Genomic DNA, 22,990 nt, shown 5'->3' with positions numbered 1-22,990 from the left:
TTTGAATTCGCTTAGCTTTGATACAATGCTCTCACAACCACACAGAATACTATTTGGACCGAACAGACACTTGCAACGTATTGAGGACATTGTGAAAGTGCCATTTGTGGTTAAATACAACAGTGCAACCTGCAGGCTTGGCTAGCATCAACATTTATGTTCAAGCATGCATATTTTGTGGTGTTTCCACATTTGTGCCCAGACCTTGTAAGTAAGTCTGGTAAACAATATGATTCAAGCAAAACTGAAGTTAAGCCTTTGTCTATAGGAGGAGATAAAGATATGCCTGCAAATTTTACTTTTGCTGGCGAAAATTTTAGTGAAGAGAAATATACAATTGGTTTATTAATAATATCATTGGAAATAATATGTTACCAAAGTCACAGTTCAGACCTCTAGGGTTCTGATATTGAGGAGCCTTATAATGTATGCAGCGAGAACTTATTTAATTCATTACATAACAAGTTGCACACTATTTGTATATTCTGTGGCCTGTCAAGGGCAATTTACTTTGTAAATCACAACATCCTTTTAACTAAATTAGATGAAACAATGATAATGATTAGTGGTTTAGAGTACTAGGCCGCGAGGTCATCGGCACCCGAGTAAAATTAGAATAGTAAGGTACTTTTATGATGCACCCTCGCTCCTCGTCAAGAGTAATTACCCTGCAACTGTTACATGGCACTGTTTCAGTGACCTTGAAGCAGCCAATCAAGATTCAAGTCTCAGGAGATATGTGATGGTCAGGGTACAAAAAACAAACAAGACAGAGATAATCATCTAGCAAGGATCGGAGCAAGCAACAGGGGAAGCAGTGATGGTGCAGGTTAAATGGTCCAGTAAGACTCAGTGGCTTTGTTTCATCACTGCTCGGCCATGGTGGTGAGAAGAGAGCAGTGAGGTAGCAGCACAAATGCACCCTGTATCACTTTTCCCCCATAACGTTACCAGAAGCCAGGATTGTTTTGTCTGCAGGTGATACAAACATCGGAATAAATAGCAAATCCAGTATAGTTTTAGAAAGAGTAGTTACTGAAATTTTCTTTGACTTTAATAAATGGTTGCTAACCAATTCCTTGATTTAAACTTTGAAAATATGCATCTGCATACATGCTCCACAAGACATTGTATGGTGCATGGCAGAGAGTTTTGTATGCTTGCTGTAGTGTCCGTTCTTGTCACACAACTGAATATTAGCATCCCAGCAGAGCTTGTTCTTGAAAAAACTTGTTCTTTAGTTGAAGTCTCGATAATCGCAATATAATCCGAAATTTTGCATGACATAAACACAAAAAATTCTAATCAGGTTTTCTTGATAGTGTAAAATTTGTTTAAAAAAAGACAGCTAAAAGTTTCATCAGTGTCTACTGTTGCAATAAAAGTGTAATTAAAAGTTTCTAAATTGTATTTAACTAACACATTTCGCATTGTTTACTAGTTAGATATGTGTGATCTAGGCCTAAATTTTCCGAGTTATAAACATTTAAAAACTTGACCAAATACTGCTGATAACATAAATTGTCTAAAAGCAAAGTAATTATGAATTCATTCTTCTGTCATCATATCTCTAAAACAGTACAAAAACAACAACCACCGTACATAAGGCCTTTGTGTGGTTTTTTGTTTACACACAGCCAATCTTGCTTCCTTGACAAATTTAAAACATTCTTTAAACTTAATTATTCCTTCCAAACTGATCATGAGTGAGAAATGTGGGAGCTGTTATAGAGTAGTGAGTAGAGGGATTTGTTGCCAGTCTTGTAGGGAACATTTTCACTGGGGGGGGGGGGGGGGGTGGATGCAGTGGGGAGAATGTTGGGAGAACAGAAGAGGCTCTCTCCTGGAACTGCAAAGTAATATGCAGTAGGAACCTCTGTACTCTTCAGGCACAGTTGGAGGAAGCAAGGAAGGAATTCATAAGGATCAAGGGAAATAGGGGGGAGGAGGTGGCTGGGAACTGGGAACTCGTAAGAGGATAGGAAGAAAGAGAATGCGATCTGACAGTTTTATCATCAACACCAAAAACAGGTATCTACCACTGCCAGAGTTAAGTGCAGAAGAGCTTCAGGTAGAACGAGGAGCAGGAAATGTGCAGCACACTTCAACCACGGCCAAGAAGCTAGGAATGTACGAAGTGTTAGGAAGAAGAAAGTGCTGCTGCTAGGTAGTAGCCATGGGCGAGGTGTAGCCCCTCAGTTACAGGAAAGTTTAGGGGCAGCATACCAGACCACCAGTATCTTCAAGCCAAATGCAGGGCTAAGTCATGTGATAGAGGACCTAGGGTCTTTATGTAAGGACTTTACAAAAGAAGACCATGTAGTGATAGTGGGTGGGGCAGGAAACAGTTTGGACACGGATGGGGCATATGATATAGGTGGTGACCTGGACAAGATAGCTTTCCTGACTCATGGCACCAATGTACACTTTGTTGAGCTGTTCCGGTGTCATTATGGACCACACCTTGATGGAGCTGTGAGGCAAATCAATGTGGGGTTAGGGATTGGTCTGAGGATAGCCAACTTTGCTCATGTTTATCTGGTGCCCGTCGGGACTATCAACAGATGGGGTTTCACTAGGCATGGCCTACACCTAAACAGGACTAGGAAGGGAAGACTGGTACAGCTGATTCATGAAAGTATAGGGCCACATATGGTCAAATACCTGTTGTCATATGTAGGTAAAGTAGGTCTTTTTTGGGATAAATCCAGACAACAGGTTCCCCTACTTAAAAAGTATCTCCAGTAGTTTAAAAAATACTGAAACAATCACTCACAAGACAGATTTTAACACTGCAGATATCACACATACCAGATGCCACTAAGAAAAACAAACCATTGGAAAGAGTAACATGGGACATTTCACAACAGAGTTAACAATCCTCCCTCAAAACATGCAATCAATAAAAAATAAAATACAACTATTAGAAGTTGAGGTCCATTCTTTGAACCGCACAGTAGTTTGTATTACTGAGCACTGGTGTAGAGACACAGAAATCCAACATATAGTATTATCATTATATGAAAGGGCAAACTCTTACTGCAGAACTACTTCAAGGGGTGAAGGACCATGCATTTATTTCAGAAAAGGAACACAGTTCAAATCAAGACATGACCTCAGTTCAGTAAGTGAAGACAAACACTTTGAAATATCAGCTATTGAATTAACAGGGCTTGATATCACCAAGAAATTAATCATTTTGTGTATGTATAGATCTCCCAGTGGTAGTGTGGGCACTTTTTGCAATAAATTAACAGAAGTTTTAGATAAAGTCTCAAGTACAAAGGTCAACATAATTCTGTGTGGGGACATTAACATCAACACTAATATCATAAATGAATCCAGCAGCACCTTCATAAACATCCTTCAAAGTTTTGTCATGTCCCTACTGGTCAATAGCGCAACAAGGATTACTACAATGACTGCATCAGTAATTGACCATGTGGCCACAAATATGGACAGGCAAAAATATGATGCAGCTGTAAAAGATCTCAGCCTATCAGACCATCTCTGTCAAATAACAAAAGTAAAATCAGGCACTGAATCATTCCCTAAACTACAAGCCTTCAAACGACACCTATCAGAAATGAAGATAAAAGATTTTTCAAAATAACTAGAATAACAAAGCTTGGATGAAGTGTATAAGGAAATCAATGAGAATATGAAAGTCTCTAAATTCTCCACATTGTTTAAATTGAACTTCGAAAAGGCATTTCCAAAAGCATGCATGTCTGTATCAACATCTCACAAAAACAGATGGATAACAGCAGGTATTAAGAAGTCCTCCCAAACACTTAAACACTTCAGTTCCATGAAAAAGATTCGTAATGATCCACAATTCTTAAATTTCTATCATAGATCCAAAAAGATCTATAGGAAGGTGCTGATTGCTGCAAAAAAGTCATTTAATGACAAAATAATATATAATGCAGACAATAAAAGCAAAGCAGTCTGGTACGTTATACAAAAGGAAACGGCGAGAGGCAAACACAGAATAACATACTGCTAAGGGGGAGGGGGATAAGGAAATAAATGATCCTCAACACTTAGCAAACTATGTAAACGAGCATTTTTCAAGTATTGCAGAGAAGTTACAGCAAAAATTCCCCAAAACAAATATAACACCTATAAATAATGTTGCACTAAATACAATGATGTTACTTCCAACCACAGAAAATGAAGTCAATAAAAATGTTCAAAATCTAAAAAATAAAAAGTCAGTAGGCTTAGATGAAGTACTGTGTGTACTGAATCAATGCATAAGGATTATACAAGCCCCCTTAACAAATATAATAAATTAATCCTTCACATAGGGGACATTTCAAGAGCAGTTAAAACAGGCAAGAGTTGTACCTTTGTTTAAGAAAGGTAATGCAAAAGACATAGAAAATTACCAGCCCATTTCCCTGCTGTCACCATTCTCAAACATAATAGAAGCAATTATGAAAGACAGATTAACAAATTAACTGAATAAATACAATCTTTTAAGCGAATCACAGTTCAGTTTCCAAAGTGGCAAAAATACGGAATCAGCCACAGTAGAATTCACAAAAGTTGTACTTGATGCTCTTGATAAAGATGAGTGTGTCACAGGCATACTTTTAGATCTTTCTAAGGCCTTTGATACAGTTGACCACATGATTCTATTAAATAAATTAGAAGCATTACGAATAAGAGGGGTAGCTAATGACTGGTTTCAATCATACCTAGCAGATAGGGTACAAACAGTAGAGATAACACATACTTCAAATAGATCTAAACATTTAGTAAAACACTTATCAGAACCAAAATACATCAATATAGGGGATCCGCAAGGTCGCATATTAGGACCAATACTATTCCTGATATACATCAATGACTTTCCCAGTAATGTTACCCATGGTGAAAAAATTCTCTTCGCTGATGACAGCAATATTATAGTCCCTGAGGAAACAAGAGAACCCCTTGCTGAGACAGCAAATGAAACTCTCAAGGAAGTTTATGATTGGTCAATAAGCAATAAAGTGACCTTGAATATAAAGAAAACTGATGCCACGAATTTCAGTTTGAAGAGTAAAAATGACAATGTTAAATTAAATGTAGATGACACCTCTATAGGCAGTATAACAAATGCAAAATTTCTAGGAATGAACATTGTTTCTCAGCTGAAGTGGTGTGAACACACAAAGGTACGTGCAAACAGAATGTCATCACCATGTTATGCCCTTAGAATCCTATCATCAGTGTGTAACATGCAATGTCTTTTAGTTACATATTATTCATATGTACACTCAAATTCTTAGCTCTGGCATTCTTTTTTGGGGAACAAACGCACAAAATATGAACACAATTTTCAAACCCCAGGAAAGAGCCTTAAGAATAATAACCAAAAATACTAGTCGAGCTCATTGTAAAGATCTGTTCAGAACACTGGGGATTTTAACTGCTCCATGTGAATACATTTACCAGTCAGTAGTACACACCAAAAATAACATTGGTAATTACTACACAAACAGCTCTGTCCATGACCATGCAACAAGAGATAGACTCAACTTATATTTACCAAGGAAAAATAAACATAAAACTCAAAACAGCATTTTCTACCACAGAATAAAACTGTACAATAAATTACCACAAGAGATTAAAGAAATTGCAAAAATACACTTATTTAAAAAGGCAGCTAAAAAGTACCTGTTATGCAATACATTTTATACATTGATGTATTACTTACATAAAACAGAGTAGGGGTTTGATAAGAAAATGTTATACAAATAAATAATAATAATAATAATGATTATAAAACATCCAACATTCCACATAACACCTTCACTTTATGTTTTTTTCCTTTTTAGAAATACTTACCCCCAAGCTACGCATAGCACAATACTAACACCTCTTCCACTTTCTGAGCTCAACAACTCACTCATTATGGAGGAATGCTGACTCAGTTTTTCAGGATGGCAAATGGGAAGTTGCGGTACAGAAAATGGCCCAGAGATCACCAGTGTGTGTGTAGTGTGTGCAGTGACTGATAGTGAGATATGAGTGAAAAGTGTGGCAATACATTATTTAACAAGTTATCTGTAAAAAAGTATTGTATACCAGGAGTAAATCTAATGATTGTCTCTAACTCGAAGTCTGTAAATAAATGTGTATACAAATTAGGTTATTTTAAATTGGTCTAAATTTGTAAATACTTTGAAATGTCCTATATCCTTGTAAAAAGAGATCCACGGATGAATAAAGTTGTTGTTGCTGCTGCTGCTACAACTACTACTATCAGTGCAACAATTTTTGCTTCCTCAGCATTTTCTGAATTTTGTTATCAAACCATGGTGGATCTTTTCCAGTCTTAATCCATTGACTCAGTACATACTGCTCCTGAGCAGGGTTCACAATCTGTTTAAATTTTTTCCACAATTCCTCTACTTTCATCACACTGGAACTTCATGATGTCCATTCATTGTCAAAGTGGGATGCTTGCACCTGCTTATTTGCTCTTTGGGCAAAAATACTCTCCTAACCTTCTTGACCGATTTGCTAACTTTAGTACCCATTGTCACTATAAAGACATCATGCTCACTCATTCCTGTCGCTATACTGATACCATCAGCAAGGTCAGGACTGTTTGTAGCTAGAAGGTCTAAAATATTTGCACTGCATGTGCATTGTTGACTTAGGTGCCAAGACAGTTTTCAGACAACTGTGTTCAGAAGCACTTCGCAAGACTGCCTGTCCATACCTGCTGCAATGAATCCATTGATGTCTCAGTCTATAATCAGTAGGTTAATGTCAGCTCCAACTAATATTGCATGATCTGGATATTTCCACACTATTGTGTATAGACTTTCTTCGAATGACTTTAAAACTGTCATGGAAGAATTGTTATACATGCCCAGTGGCATTCTACGGATCGGAGGGTGGAATGTCAGAGCCCTTAATCGGGCAGGTAGGTTAGAAAATTTAAAAAGGGAAATGGATAGGTTAAAGTTAGATATAGTGGGAATTAGGGAAGTTCGGTGGCAGGAGGAACAAGACTTCTGGTCAGGTGACTACAGGGTTATAAATACAAAATCAAATAGGGGTAATGCAGGAGTAGGTTTAACAATGAATAAAAAAATAGGAGTGCGGGTAAGCTACTACAAACAGATTAATGAACACATTATTGTGGCCAAGATAGACACGAAGCCCACGCCTACTACAGTAGTACAAGTTTATATGCCAACTAGCTCTGCAGATGACGAAGAAATTGAAGAAATGTATGATGAGATAAAAGAAATTATTCAGGTAGTGAAGGGAGACGAAAATTTAATAGTCATGGGTGACTGAAATTCGAAAGTAGGAAAAGGGAGAGAAGGAAACATAGTAGGTGAATATGGATTGGGGCTAAGAAATGAAAGAGGAAGCCGTCTAGTAGAATTTGCACAGAGCATAACTTAATCATAGCTAACACTTGGTTCAAAAATCATAAAAGAAGGTTGTATACATGGAAGAATCCTGGAGATACTAAAAGGTATCAGATAGATTATATAATGGTAAGACAGAGATTTAGGAACCAGGTTTTAAATTGTAGGACATTTCCAGGGGCAGATGTGGACTCTGACCACAGTCTATTGGTTATGAACTGTAGATTAAAACTGAAGAAATTGCAAAAAGGTGGGAATTTAAGGAGATGGGACCTGGATAAACTGACTAAACCAGAGCTTGTACAGAGTTTCAGGGACAGTATAAGGGAACAATTGACAGGAATGGGGGAAAGAAATACAGTACAAGACGAATGGGTAGCTCTGAGGGATGAAGTAGTGAAGGCAGGTAAAAAGACGAGGGCTAGTAGAAATCCTTGGGTAACAGAAGAAATATTGAATTTAATTGATGAAAGGAGAAAATATAAAAATGCAGTAAATGAAGCAGGCAAAAAGGAATACAAACGTCTCAAAAATGATATCGACAGGAAGTGCAAAATGGCTAAGCAGGCATGGCTAGAGGACAAATGTAAGGATGTAGAGGCTTATCTCACTAGGGGTAAGATAGATACAGCCTACAGGAAAATTAAAGAGACCTTTGGAGAAAAGAGAGTCACTTGTATAAATATCAAGAGCTCACATGGAAACCCAGTTCTGAGCATAGAGGGAAAAGCAGAAAGGTGGAAGGAGTATATAGAGGGTCTATACAAGGGTGATGTACTTGAGGACAATATTATTGAAATGGAAGAGGATGTAGATGAAGATGAAATGGGAGATATGATACTGCGTGAAGAGTTTGACAGAGCACTGAAAGACCCGAGTCGAAACAAGGCCCCCAGAGTAGACAACATTCCGTTAGAACAACTGACGGCCTTGAGAGAGCCAATCCTAACAAAGCTCTACCATCTGGTGAGCAAGATGTACGAGACAGGCGAAATACCCTCCGACTTCAAGAAGAATATAATAATTCCAATCCCAAAGAAAACAGGTGTTGACAGATGTGAAAATTACCGAACAATCAGTTTAATAATTCACAGCTGCAAAATACTAACACGAATTATTTACAGACAAATGGAAAAACTGGTAGGAGCCGACCTCGGGGAAGATCAGTTTGGATTGCGTAGAAATGTTGGAACATGTGAAGCAATATTGATGTTACGACTTATCTTAGAAGAAAGATTAAGGAAAGGCAAACCTACGTTTCTAGCATTTGTAGACTTAGAGAAAGCTTTTGACAATGTTGACTGGAATACTCTCTTTCAAATTCTAAAGGTGGCACGGGTAAAATACAGGAAGCGAAAGGCTATTTACAATTTGTACAGAAACCAGATGGTAGTTATGAGAGTCGAGGGACATGAAAGGGAAGCAGTGGTTGTGAAGGGAGTGAGACAGGGTTGTAGCCTCTCCCCGATGTTATTCGATCTGTATATTGAGCAAGCAGTTAAGGAAGCAAAAGAAAAATTCTGAGTAGGTATTAAAATCCAGGGAGAAGAAATAAAAACTTTGAGGTCCGCTGATGACATTGTAATTCTGTCAGAGACAGCAAAGCACTTGGAAGAGCAGTTGAACGGAATGGACAGTGTCTTGAAAAGAGGATATAAGATGAACATCAACAAAAGCAAACAGACGATAATGGAACGTAGTCGAATTAAGTCGGGTGATGCTGAGGGAATTAGATTAGGAAATGAGACACTTAAAGTAGTAAAGGAGTTTGCTATTTGGGGAGCAAAATAACTGATGATGGTCGAAGTAGAGAGGATATAAAATGTAGACTGGCAATGGCAAGGAAAGCGTTTCTGAAGAAGAGAAACTTGTTAACATCGAGTATAGATTTAAGTGTCAGGAAGTCGTTTCTGAAGGTATTTGTATGGAGTGTAGCCATGTATGGAAGTGAAACATGGATAATAAATAGTTTGGACAAGAAGAGAATAGAAGCTTTCGAAATGTGGTGCTACAGAAGAATGTTGAAGATTAGGTGGGTATATCACGGAACTAATGAGGAGGTATTGAATAGGATTGGGGAGAAGATGGGTTTGTGGCACAACTTGACTAGAAGAGGGGATCGGTTGGTAGGACATGTCCTGAGGCATCAAGGGATCACAAATTTAGTATTGGAGGGCAGCATGGAGGGTAAAACTCATAGAGGGAGACCAAGAGATGAATACACTAAGCAGATTCAGAAGGACACTCTGATTCTTCCTTGTTTACATTGCGTACTGAGTGTTTAAGATGCCTCCAATAATCGTGAGTCCCGCCGACTGTGAAGTACGGGCTGTTATAAGATTTCTTAGTGCTAAAGGCCTAAAAGCGATCAACATTCATCGTGAGATGTGTGCAGTTTACGGAAAAAAACATTATGAGTGATGGAATGGTAAGAAGTGGGTGAGAGGATATAAAGATGGCCGCACAAATGTGCACGATGAACGACGGAGTGGGTGTCCTTCGGTCGTTAATGAAAGTTTGGTGCAGGAAGTGGACAATAAGGTGAAAGAAAACAGACGTTTTACGATTTCCTCTTTATGGGATGACTTTCCTAATGATCCTCATAGTGTTTTGTATGGCTCTGTGACTGAGTACTTGAATGACCAAAAATTGTGTGCACGTTGGGTACCGAAAATGTTGACGAATGTGCACCAAACCAAACATTTAGACAGTGCATTGACTTTCCTTGAGCAGTACCACAACAACGGTGATGATTTCTTATGCCGAATTGCTACGGGCGATGAAACATGGGTGGCCTACGTCACACCAGAATCAAAGCAACAGTCCACGGAAGTTGAGCAAGGGCATAATTTTGCTGCAAGACAATGCCCGTCCACATGTGGTGAATCAGACCAAAGATCTCATCACATCTTTTCCATGGGAAACTGATCTTGCGTCCAGTGACTACCATCTGTTCCTGCACTTGGAGAAACACCTGGGCGGTCAGCATCTTCAAGACGATGACAAAGTCAAAAAAGTGGTGATGCAGTGGTTAACAAGTCAGGCGCCAGACTTCTGCGAGGAGGGTATTCAAAAACTGGTACAACGTTATGACAAGTGCCTCAATATTGACAGAAATTATGTATGAAAGTAGATTAAGGTACAGGCTTTCATGTAAAAATAAAATTATTGAGATATCTTAGCACGTCTTTTTCTAATTTCAAAACGGTACTTACTTAAAAAACACGCCTCGTATTAAGAATCGTTCTGTATATTTGAGCTAATCTCAAGTACTAATGTGAAGATTTTGATATGGATTTCACAAATAGATGGACTCATTCATGAGGCAGGTTCGTGTATATAATTTGTAAATATTTCATGCAAATTGGCTGAACTGTGATGAATGTCATGTCGGGCTGGCACAAGCTACCCCAACCTGGAAGCTGGTGTAAGTTACCACTGACTTCTAAAAGGACATGTGATACAAAACATATAAGTGGCACATATACAAAATCCACTATATGCACTATTAAGAAAGTTTTGGGTGCTGATTAAAAACTTGCACAAACTATCAGAAACGTAGTTGACAACTGATTACTTTTAATAAAAATAGTTTATTAATCTATGTAGCAGCCCATAATCACATGAACATTGGTAATCAAACACTGGAAAATCCAGGACAGTGAGTAACATTGGTAATCAGCTATTCAAACATTTCTTGAACACACAGTGGGTTTTGTTAATGCACAATGCATTTACTGGGTTTTGCTTGACAATGGGTAGCCATTTTTTCGTTTTTATTTTTATTATTATTTTAATGAAATGTTCCTGCCAGCTTAACATCCATCTATAGGTAAACTACTAACAGTTCACAAGTACTAACTGAAAAATCAAATAATATTGTACTATTATAGTATGACCCACCAACGTGGAGACATATAAGTCACCTGATATCCTTCAGTTTTGGTGTCCTTATTTGAAACCCCTTTTCAACACTTTCAATGCAACTATTTTGCCCAAAGGAGATGCTTAGTCACAGATAGGCACAGAAAAAAGGCTGTCACAAAAAAGCTTCCAGAGAGTGTGGTTTCAGTTGCCTGAGACTGCAGTCGTGTGTGTGAGTTGTGTTTGCATGAGTGTGTCTGTCTCTGTCTTTGTTCCGTATTTTTTATGAAGGCTGTACTGGCCTAAAGTTTTTTTGTGACAGTCTTTTTGTTGTGCCTATGTGCAGCTCAGTGTCTCCACTGTATGACGAGTAGTAACTTTCCTTTTCATAACATTGTTACATTCCATCCTGGATTTTCCATAGTGTGATTGTTCTGCCCAAAGGTTTTTTTTTCTTTTTTTGAACAGACTTTTAGGTTCACTTATGCCAATGTTGATCACCTCGAACTAAAGTCACCTCCTTGTTATTGCTACACCTGATTGTAGCTTTCTTTGACTTCTGGAATTTGACATGCCATTGGCCTGGCTGTTTGAGGACTCCATTGGAACAGGATTTCTTGGCTGCACAGCTTTGCACAAGTAGATTACCATACTGTACCTTTATATCAGATTTCTGTACTCTTCTGGGCACTCAATCAGATCCCTGTGCTTGAACTGTCTTTCCAGTTTACCGAAAATGCTGTCTGGTGGAATGAATGAGTGTCCTACAATGGGAAACCACATTTCAACAGTTTTAACATTTTGAGTAGCTTCGGAAAATAGCCAGTGAGACAATGTTCCCAACATGCCTTCCATATTCTTACTCTGACCACCAAAACATTCTAAAAGAAACATACTATTAACAGATCCTCTAAAGCAAATCTGCATAACTGTTACTGCACCCTTTGGTACACTAAATTTTTCTTCTTCTAATACTACTGAAGGTTCTTCTGCTTCTGCAAGTGGCTTTTCATTCTACCACAAACCATATCTCTAGCAAATAAAATCAGATAAACAACTCTATCAACACCAGAGCAGAATGGCTGCATTGTCAAGCATGTGTATCGGTGGACTCTGCAGAAAACAAATTACAACCTGACAAGCTATTTCCTTGACAGAGTAAAGAAAAATTCCATCTTCTCTTTCCTGCCTACTGCCCTTGCTGACTACAGCATAAAGATTAATTTTTATTTCCAGATAGAAGAGATCAATAGAGTGATAGGAAAATTAGCTGATTTTGCATCAGTTAAACTCAGTGACAAGGCTGTGGCAATATAGGTACGGTAAATACAATGGCTTTTGCACTTCTGCAGGAATATAGCAGGCTTTGCAAGTGCATGACTGAGCCACATAGCACACTTAAACTCAGATTACAGCAAAATCTGTTGGTCAAAGGTAAAGAAGGCTGCGGGATGAAAACCCTAAAATAGAATTTTCTATCATATAGTGTGTTTTGTGATGGGCTACTCATGTCAGGTATTAACCTGACAAGAAATTTTTTTTGTATAGAATTAATGTTTAAATGATGTGAAAGGAAAAGTAGGCAAAGGACACACAGAAAACGTGGCTTGCGCAATCTAGTGCTGGAGTTGGAAGGCCAACCTAGGCAGTATGACATATTGCAGCTCCCGTCACTGCCACAAAATGTCACTTCAGTGCCACTTAAATATGGAACAGATAACATTCGTCCCACCTGAAAAAGTTTCTGGAGTGTGCTGCTTAAATTGTTTAAGTTAACTGGAAGTGATTATAAAATTACAATAACTATTGAGATTTAAACTATTCTATTTTATCAATTGCACTTTCTTATCAGAAACCCAGGTCATTCCAATGCTTCAGTGGTGAGGTCATGGACATCTTGTAACCTCTTTGGCTTCACACTGGGTGCACTCTAAATCTCTCCACTGAGTGAGACTCTCATTGCAGGTACTGTGGTTTGTGAGAAACCTATTGATGTTGTACCACTGTCTTCTGGGAAGAGAAAATCCTTGTATCTTGAAAGTTAGATTTGTCATGACGTTCTTGACATTCTGATCTTGCCAATGGAATGTACAGTGATTGCTGATATTGAAACTGTTGAGTTAGTTGGCAATTGCTACTGGTTGATGTCTTGACTTCACTCTCTGTTGCTGCCATTTAACACTTCTGACGCCACGCCCAAGCATAGCTTAACTATAGGTCGGGCCGTGATTTTCTCAGCACATGAGCCACCTGTCACTCAATAACTGGATTCATTTCATACGACAACAACATACGGGTGTCTTGCTATCGAATAGTTGAACCAATATGATCACACTGGCAATTTTGTGTGTGTACTCCTTAATTTTGCAGTTTTCTGTGATTCTGCAACAAATACATCACTTTTTTTGTGAGCAAGAAATTGCTCAGCAGCTCATATCACACTTTTTTCTGGGAAGGATAATTATACTTTCTGTAATCATTATTTTAAAATTTGTAATCTATCAAAGAACTACAGAAAATATGAAAAATAAATCTTGAACCTTGGTCCTATTTTGGTATGTATTGCCCTGGAAGATATCAATTAAATATATGCTACTAATACTTTAAATAATGGCATAAATGTCGTTTTCCTAGGTGCGATATACTTCTAAGTGGACAGTTTCCAAAGTCTTAAGCAACTGTGCATTGACATGTGTAGGAAGGGGTGGGATGGCATAACATTTCTCCAATTGTGATTTGAGGGTTGCCAGTCATCTAGTTTGGGAAGGTGTTATATTACTCAGTACTAGAAATACTGCAGTGGAGTTTTTCCAATAATTCCAGTTAAGGTTTGCATTGCTGGTTTAGCTGTGTGTGTGTGTGTTTTTTGGCAGACACACACACACACACATACACACACACACACATATACACTCTTTTTACAGTATTTATTTATAGACTAAGGATTTTGTGCGATACTACAGTTGCTTCGCAATTGCTAAGTATATACTGGAATTGGACATACATCCTAAACTCCTCCACCTCCCTCTCTGACCATCTCTTCCTCGTTTCTCCTCCCTCTCTGTTCATCACCACCTTTACCCCTCTCTCAGCCCTTGAGCTTTGTTTATTGTTACTGCAAACAGAACTGAAGTCACTTAAAATGAATGGGTAAGTTTGTTGGGATAATTGGTACATAGGGTATGACTGAGACCTCTCATGCTGATGCATCTGTGAGGATAGTAGCTTCAATAAAAGTATTTTGCATAGTTTTATTCCGTGAATGTGAAGGATTACAAAGTTTTGGATGATTCAGATTCTGTAGTAGTATTCTAATCGTAACCAAACGTAAGTAAATAAGCCATAAATACACCATTCCTGTTTTCTGTAAAACTGACAGCAAGGAAGAAAACAAAGCAGCCATTTTTGCCAAATAGGGTCATGCGTAACAACTTCAATTCCTCTTCTTTCCTTGTTGTTTTTCTATTTTTCCAGCACACTTTCATCTTCTCCCTGTGCTGTCTTTTCCTTTCTTCTGTTCATGTTGTTCGCAATTTCTTATTTCTTTTACACTGAAAGCCTTCTAAATTTAATATTTTATTCTTCAAAAGATTTCTGTCTGTTATTTCTGATTCATTGATGTTGTTTCTTGCGAGACCTTTCCTTATTTCTGTAATCCAAGCTATTGTCGAGTTCTTCTTCGAGAAGTACAGAAATATTTGCTTTATGAGCCTGTTATCATTCATTCGGCAGAGGAGTTCAAAAAAATATTAAGCTTTTTTAAGTGATTACTTCTGATACTTTCTCTATATTTTTGTAGATCCCCTCATTACTTCTCATTTTCCAACCATCTGTAGTTTGCATTCAACCACCTGTAGTTTGCATTGCACCCATTATTTTTCTAACTATCCATCCTTCAAGTATCTCTATTCTGTCCAGCTTATACTTCATTGTTAGGCATTCACAGGCATGTAAAAGTTCTGGTCATACTGCTGTGGTATAGTGTTTCAGTTTGGTTTTTCTAGATATGCATTTCTTGTTGTAAATAATCTTTTTTTCAAACTATATGCTCTCTCTATTTTGATAAATCTTACATCTACTGCAAATTTTTCTAGTCCACTCTGTTGTATAGTTTCTATAAGATATCTGAATTTACTTACTCACTCTATTTTTACCTATTTGTGTTTCTATGAATTTTGGTGCAATTTTTTTTCAGCTGAAATTTTGAGACTAGTTCTATATGCCATTTCTTTGAGAAGATTCATTTGAATAACTGCTGTCAGATTTTCCAAAAGTACTGATTGCAAAATAGTTTGCAAAAGCCAGGCAGTTTACCTTAATTCCATTTGCTTTCCTCCCTAGAATTATTGGTTCAAGTTTGTGATTCTTTAGCTCCAAATTACACCATCCCCTTGTCTAACACCAGTTTTTATTTAAAATGCCTGAGACAGTTCTCTGATAAATTTAACTTTAGATATTGTCTTTGTTAGAGTTTCATGAATTATATTTGCTAATTTTGCTTTAACACCAAATTCTCTAATGATTTTATCTACTGCCTCTCTGTCTACCTAATCAAATGCTTTTTGAAATCAATAAACGATGCCTACTGTAGTGAATTATTGATTTTAGGTTAAAAACTGTTCTGTGCAGGATCTTCCCTTTAGAAAACCTCTGTGATATTCTCCCAACTGGTTGTCTAAAGTTTCTACCTCTCTGACCAGGAGAATTTCTGGCAATGTTTTGCATGCCGCTTGGAGAAGTGACGCTCCTCCGTAACTGTTAACACTTTGTTTGTCTCCCTTTTTGTATAGTGGGTGGTAATGCTAGTTTCCACTCTGCTGGAATCTTTTCAGTTTTCAAAATGTTCTCAAAAAGTAGTTGTAGACCTATAGTTCTGACTAATTTAATAATTTGCAGTAATGGAGTCTCCACCATTTGATTTGTTGTTTTTGAGTGATTTTATGAATTTCTTGCTTTGTTGGTGGTAAATCTTCCTCCAAATTTTGTGGTATTGCTTGAAATTCCAATTTAAATGTTGCAACTGGACAGTTAAGAGCCTGTCAAAAAATTTTGGTAGTATTTCTCAATTGTCTTTGTTATTTAATTTTATTTTGGCATTTTCATCTTTGAAACAAGTACTTGCTCCTTGATACACTTTAAGTACATGTTTAAAAGTCTGGTAAAAATTTCTAGTGTGATGTTTGGTAAAATTTTCTTGTATTTCTATAAGCTAAGTTTTTCAAATGTTCTTTTGATTTTCCAGATTATTTTTGATGTTTCTTACATATTATGTGTGAACGATTTCTGTTTGAAATTATATATAAGGAGAAACAATAAATATATCTGAGAAACAATTTGTCTAATGATTCACGTCTTGCTGTTGTAGCCGAAAGTGACTGCGAGGAAAACAAAAAACTGCACATTTTCACAATGCAGTGTTTTCTTTCTTACAGTCGGTATTAACAGAAAATCCACGTTGTTGTTTAAAAAAGCTGCAGCCTTTGTCCAGCTGAATTTTTATTACTGTACCATGTAAAAATCTGAAGCAAATAGGCCAAAAACTTTTGAGACTTGTGGTAACAACATTTCTCTGTTGTATATTACACATATATTTATTTATTACATTTATTTAAAAAAATATACGGCCTTTGTGTGTCTGAATGTTCATTATTGTGTAAAAATCTGTAGAAAAATGGTGAATCGCTTTCTGAGATTTTTGGTAACAATTTTAAACAATGACCTGTCTTTATACAGTAGTATAGATACTGATATACAGATACTTTGCTTTGTTTTTTGTGTGAACAGTAATACTTCCTAAGGCTTTTGGGATGATTTACCACAATCTATGAATATTTACAAATTATGTAACTAACTATTCTGAAAGTCTAGAAGAATATTTTTGGTTTTCTGTTTTTAAATATATTTTATACCAAAAAATTAAAATTTCTGCTAGGGGAGATGTAAAATATGTAATATCCATAATTGTAATATAGCACTGGACAGCATATTCACTTGTATCAACAATGTAAGAAGTAACTGTTGCATGTCAACAAAGCAAGAGTTTGTAGGTGGCAAGTGGTACTGCATGTCAGCGTCACTTCTCTTTGGGCTGCCTTATGTGAATTTCTGCTGACTGTTGTCTTGGGCTGGCACGCTCGAGTTCTAGCATTAGAATCACTCTCCCTCTAGTGTTCTCCTTCTAAATATACATAGAAAAGTTGCTTTGCCTTAAGCATTTGTTTAGAGGCACACAATGTGGAACTGTGTGATGAAAAAGTGCTAATAAATGTAACAAGTTTTTGCAGTTGTTAGTCAACCAAGGAGTCCTCAAAATTCAAGTGATAGATACTACACATCAACTTGCCGTGGTACCCCTCTCAATGAGCTCAATATATTTTGTAGGATAAGGATGTGTTGTATTGTCAACAACTTTTCTGGCGTTATCTAAGTTCACATCAAAATACAGCGATCTTCTCCTCCTGTGACATTATCATGGTATCTATTACACTGGCAAATGGCCTTGATGCAGTGATAACACTGGTTCTCATCAGATCATTGAAGTTAACTGTTATCAGGTTTGGCTTGCACTTGGATGGGTGACCGTTCGGGTCTACTGAGTGCTGTTGGAAACTGGTGTTTACTCAGCCCTTGTGAAGTCAACTGAGGAGCTATGTGACTGAGTAGTAGTGGCTCCATTCATAAAACCTGGCAGCAGCTGGGAGAACAGTGTGCTGACCATACGCACCTCCCTATCCTCACCCAATGACACCTATTGGCTGAGAACGACAAGGTGGTCGGTCTGTACTGTGGGTCTTCCACGGCCTGTTTGGATGGAGCACATCACATTGTCTATAAAACCACATATGAGCTTCATTTTTCTTTTTCCCATTATCCAACCCTACACACACACACACACACACACACACACACACACACACACACACACACACACACCTCAATTTAAAAAAAAAAAAAAAAAAAAAAAAAACACCTATAATAACTATCACATCAAAAGTAGAGCCCAGTATCTTACAATAAGTCGAGCACTTCCCATTCATGGTACACTATATTAATGTCCAATAATAAATTAATGAATTACTGCCTAAATACAAGAACTTGCTTTCAAAATTATGCCTAAACTCTTGAGCAAATTTGTTGAATTAGAAGAATGATACCTCTTGGCAGATTAAAACTGTGTGCCGGACCAAGACTCGAACTCGGGACCTTTGCCTTTCGCGGGCAAGTGCTCTACCAGGTAGAGCAGTTGCCCGCAAAAGGCAAAGGTCCCAAGTTCGAGTCTCGGTCCGACACACAGTTTTAATCTAACATGAAGTTTCATACCAGCGCACACTCCGCTGCAGAGAGAAAATTTCATTCCAGAAAAATGATGTTCACATTATCTCCTGTAAATATGTACAATATAATATAGGAATATACAGCATGATTGCCTTGATCCTAAGCTTTCAATATGTCATGTGAGAAGAGTGCGAGTTAGGTTTCACATGATCGATGCTTCCAGAATTCATGCTGGTTAGCATGGTGAAAGCCATTCTGTTTGAGATATCTCATGATGTTTGAGCTTAGAATACAAGGTGCGATTCAGAAGTTTCAAGACCGATTCATTTCTGAGTAGGGGAGCGCGCGCGAACCGGTTCCGGCGGGAGGGGGACGTAGTGGGGGGGTCTCAGGGTATGAACTGACACTGCGGCAGTTGCCTCCGGAATCCTGGAGAGTGCGCATCCCTTGCAGCACGAGTGCACGTCATTGACCTCGGTCGAAAAGTGAGAGAGGCGAAAATGGAGCAGCACTTGGAGCAGTGTTATGTGATTAAGTTTTGCATGCGACTGAACAAAACCACCACGGAGACTCTCGGTATGATTCAAGAGGCCTTTAAGGAAGAAACCATGTCCTGTGCAATGGTTTTCATGTAGCACAAACGTTTCAAAGATGGACACGGAAACGTTGAAGATGACGACCGCTCTGGGAGACCATCATCAAGCCACATGAATCAAAATGTGGCGGGAGTGCAGGAACTTTTAAACAATGACCGTCGTCTTAGTAATAGATTAACTGCCGATGAACTGGGACTCAGTCAGGTCTTGGAGCTTTGTTCAATTTCAATGATTTCACCTGTTTCTCAATACCACTGACACTAACACTCATTTCTCTCGTTGGGGCAATTCTCCTACGTTTTCTTTTGTAAAGGAACATTTCAAAACGGAATTAAGTATTTCAGCTTTTGCTTTGCTACCCTCAATTCAGTTCCTGTCTCATTCGCTAGAGACTGGACACTAACTTTGATGTCACTACCAGCCTTAACATAAGACCAGAATTTCTTTGGGTTTTGTGAATGATCATTTGACAATATTCTGCTATGAATGTCACTGCCCTCTTGACTGCCAAACTCAGCATCTCTCTGTCAATAGTCCTACACTTGGTTTTACACCTATTATGCAATAATCTCTATTTCTTTTCTGTGACTGTGTACCATGGAGGGTCCCTCCCATTATGAACTGTTCTATCAGGTAAGATATCAATCCATGGTCAACTATTCTTTTAAATTTGAGCCATAGTTCCTCTACATGCTCCTGCCCTGTGCTGAAGGTTTCAAGTTCCTCACTGAGATATGACTCTACTGATTTTTTTATCTAGTTTACTGAACATATATATTTTTTTCTCGTTTTAGTTGTCCTTTGTATTTTGGTAATCACTGTTGCCACAACTGCATTATGGTCGCTGTCACTAGTTTCAATGTTGAGATCCTCAAAGAGGTTACGTCTCTTTGTTGCCATTAGGTTCAATATATTTCTACCATGAGTGGGGTTTGGAACTATCTGATCTACGTAGATAGTTTTCAGAGAAAGCATTTCGTAATGTTTCACAGGATGTCTTATCACACTCAACACTAACAGAAATGTAATTTTCACAATTGATTGTTGGATGATTAAACTCTCCACTGATGGTTACAGTATGATTGGGGATCTTATGTACAAGTGAACTGAAAGGTTATTTAAGGTTTTCAGTTACATTGGAGACGAGTCTGGTGCATGACAGAAGGACCCAGTTATCATTTTATGTCCACCCCTGGTACTGTGTCTTGCCCAAACAGTCTCACATGCAACTTCATTCAAACTCTGGTTCTTCGTTGCAAATGTTTCGGCAATTAACTACTAGTGGGAGGCACTTCTTTTGATCATACACCGATACTTCTGGGTTTCCTAAAGCTATTGTTACCTGGATTGGATGGAGAGTCGCCTAATATAAAAAGCCCTTGTGTGCACCCCACAATCACAGTCAGCTACCTGATTAGCAGCCTCTTACATATAGTGCACACCTATGGTTCTCAACCCTATAGCGTAAGTTCAGGAACTTGCAGGCTACCTTGTCACAGAACCTTCTAAGTCTCTGGTTCAATCCTTCCACTGAACTCAGAACCAAAGGGCCACGATTCGTTCTGGGGAAATATTGCAAATTGTGGGCTTGGTTGAAACTCCACATGCAAGGCTGGTCTTCTCTGCCTTCTCTGCCAATTGCTGGAATGACCCTACTATGACATTGGAGTGCAAACAACAGACATCATTTGTTCCAGCATGTGCCACAATCTGCAGCTGGTTGCAACTCATTTCCTCAATGGTTGCTGGAGTAGCTTCTTCAATATGTTGAATAAGGCCCCAAGGCATACACACTGAGTACACCTGGTGTCCTTTCCTGTTACTTGCTGCCATTTCCCTAAGGGCATCATCCACTGTATGTTTAACTTGTCGACGATTAATAGACCCCTACCTGTTTGAGTTTACCTTCTCTTGACACCGGACAAAACGGTTTCCCCCAAAATAGGGGAAGTGAGTCCCACTGGCTTAGTTTCAGGTTCAGTGAAAGACAGCGCCTCGAACTTCTGGTTTAGGAAGATCAGTATAATACCCCAAGTCCTCCCCAGTCCCTGACGAACCTGTAAAGGATACCTAACTCTTCCACTGAAATGCCACTCACAGTCAAGTGAACGTGTAGCAACAGATCTCATACTTTCTGCAGAGGAGTTAGGTTTACAGGAGCAGATAGTACTCGAGTTACCTTTGGTACCAGTACCACAGGTACATTACTCTCAGTAGCTCTTCCAACACGATGACTTGCAGCAGCTGACAATCATTTGACAGCAGTCAGGTTGATTTCCAGCTGCTTACAAATGTCGACCAATTCATTCTGTGTTTTCGCGAACAGAATTCACATTGGGGCTGCATTTTAGCTTGTGTGATGTAATTCCATCAATGATTTACAATAAATAACTTCTCTCTCTCTCTCTCTCTCTCTCTCTCTCTCTTTCTCTCTCTGTGCGTGTGTGTGTGTGACAGAGAGAGAGAGAGAGAGAGAGAGAGAGAGAGAGAGAGGGGGGGGGGGGAGCAGACACACACACACACACACACACACACACACACACACACACACACACACAGAGAGAGAGAGAGAGAGAGAGAGAGAGTGGAGGGGGGGGGGGGGTCAAAAAATACAATTAATGCAGTGAAACAGTTAGCCAGTAAACAACAATAATTAGGCACAAGCTAGAAAATTACTAAGTCAGTAAGACAAAACAGCAAAATATAAGAATTATACAAATGAATTTATAAGGAGACCATATACTTAATTTGAAATACTGACTTTCTTGAAAGATTCTACTTCAGAAGAGTCTCCTGTAGTAGCTTTCTTCTTCTTACTTTCAATTCTCTTAGTAGTTCGAATCATTTCATCATGCCTTATATCTAATTCGCAAGTGTCCTCCACCATTTGTCGCATTTTATTCAGTAGTTCATCTCTCTCTTCCCCTGTAAGTAGATTTGAGTTTATGTTTAAACAGGTTACTTGAGAAGTTTTACATATTAGAGAAATTTAAGTACTTAATAATGTAACTGGATAGTTTTAAACAATCTTTTAACCAAGCAGTGGCAGGAACAAACACATAGAAAAGTTAAGGAAATGTGCAAGCTTTTGTAGTTCGTGACTTATTCTTTTACCAGAAAGGCCTAAGTGAAGGAAAAGGGATGAAAGAAGTGACCTGGTGAGGTTTAGGAAATAAGGAGATTGATGGAAAAGTCGCCTACAGCCCCGAGTCAGGGAAGACTCAATGGACAGATTGAGAAGGACAGACTGATTGTTGGGACTGCACAAAAGCTAAGTACATTATACGTGGTAGAGGTAGGGGGGGGATAGACAGGTGAAAAAATAAGGATGTAGAAAACTAAGAGAGATTGAAGAAAGGAACAGCTACAGAGAAGGAATGCTGAGTGCGAAGAAATTAACATAAACTTAGGCCAGGTGGGTGGTGAGAACAGAGGACATGTAATGCCAGTTCACACTTGTGGAGTTCTGGGAAACTGGAGTCAGGTAGGAGAATCCAGGATTCATGTGTGGTGAAACAAGCACTGAGATCAAGACTAATGTTACCGAGCATGCACATGTTACCACTAAGTTAGTTAGGATGAATGGACAGAGTGTACACTGGCAACACAATATCCCGTTGTACCACATGCTCTACCACAAGACAGTTGTGACTTCAATGCCCGTTTCACCACACGTGCTATCTGGATTCTTCCTCCTGACACAAGTTTCTCAGAACTCTGCAGGTGAGAACTAGCATTACAACATGTCCTTGATTCTTGCCACCTACGTGGTCTTAATTTATATTATTTTCTTCAGACTCAGGACTTCTTCTCAGTGACTGTTCCTTTCACCGCTCCCTTTCAATTTTCTATATCTTTTATTTTCTTGCC

At 38.4% G+C, this 22,990-nt stretch overlaps 1 protein-coding gene across 1 annotated transcript in view; it reads right to left on the bottom strand.

Moving 5' to 3' along the window:
* Positions 1 to 22,990, bottom strand: part of LOC124607093 (E3 SUMO-protein ligase NSE2-like) — a 56,014-nt gene that overhangs the window by 23,728 nt on the left and 9,296 nt on the right. The window contains exon 2 of the mRNA XM_047139287.1: positions 21,882 to 22,045. Within this exon, the coding sequence (XP_046995243.1) occupies positions 21,882 to 22,045 (164 nt within the window). The remainder of the gene's footprint in view (positions 1 to 21,881; positions 22,046 to 22,990) is intronic.

This window comes from Schistocerca americana, chromosome 3 (genome assembly GCF_021461395.2).
Source record: "Schistocerca americana isolate TAMUIC-IGC-003095 chromosome 3, iqSchAmer2.1, whole genome shotgun sequence".
In the NCBI taxonomy this organism is placed as follows: Eukaryota; Metazoa; Arthropoda; class Insecta; order Orthoptera; family Acrididae; genus Schistocerca; species Schistocerca americana.
This window is presented reverse-complemented; position numbering and strand designations above follow the sequence as displayed.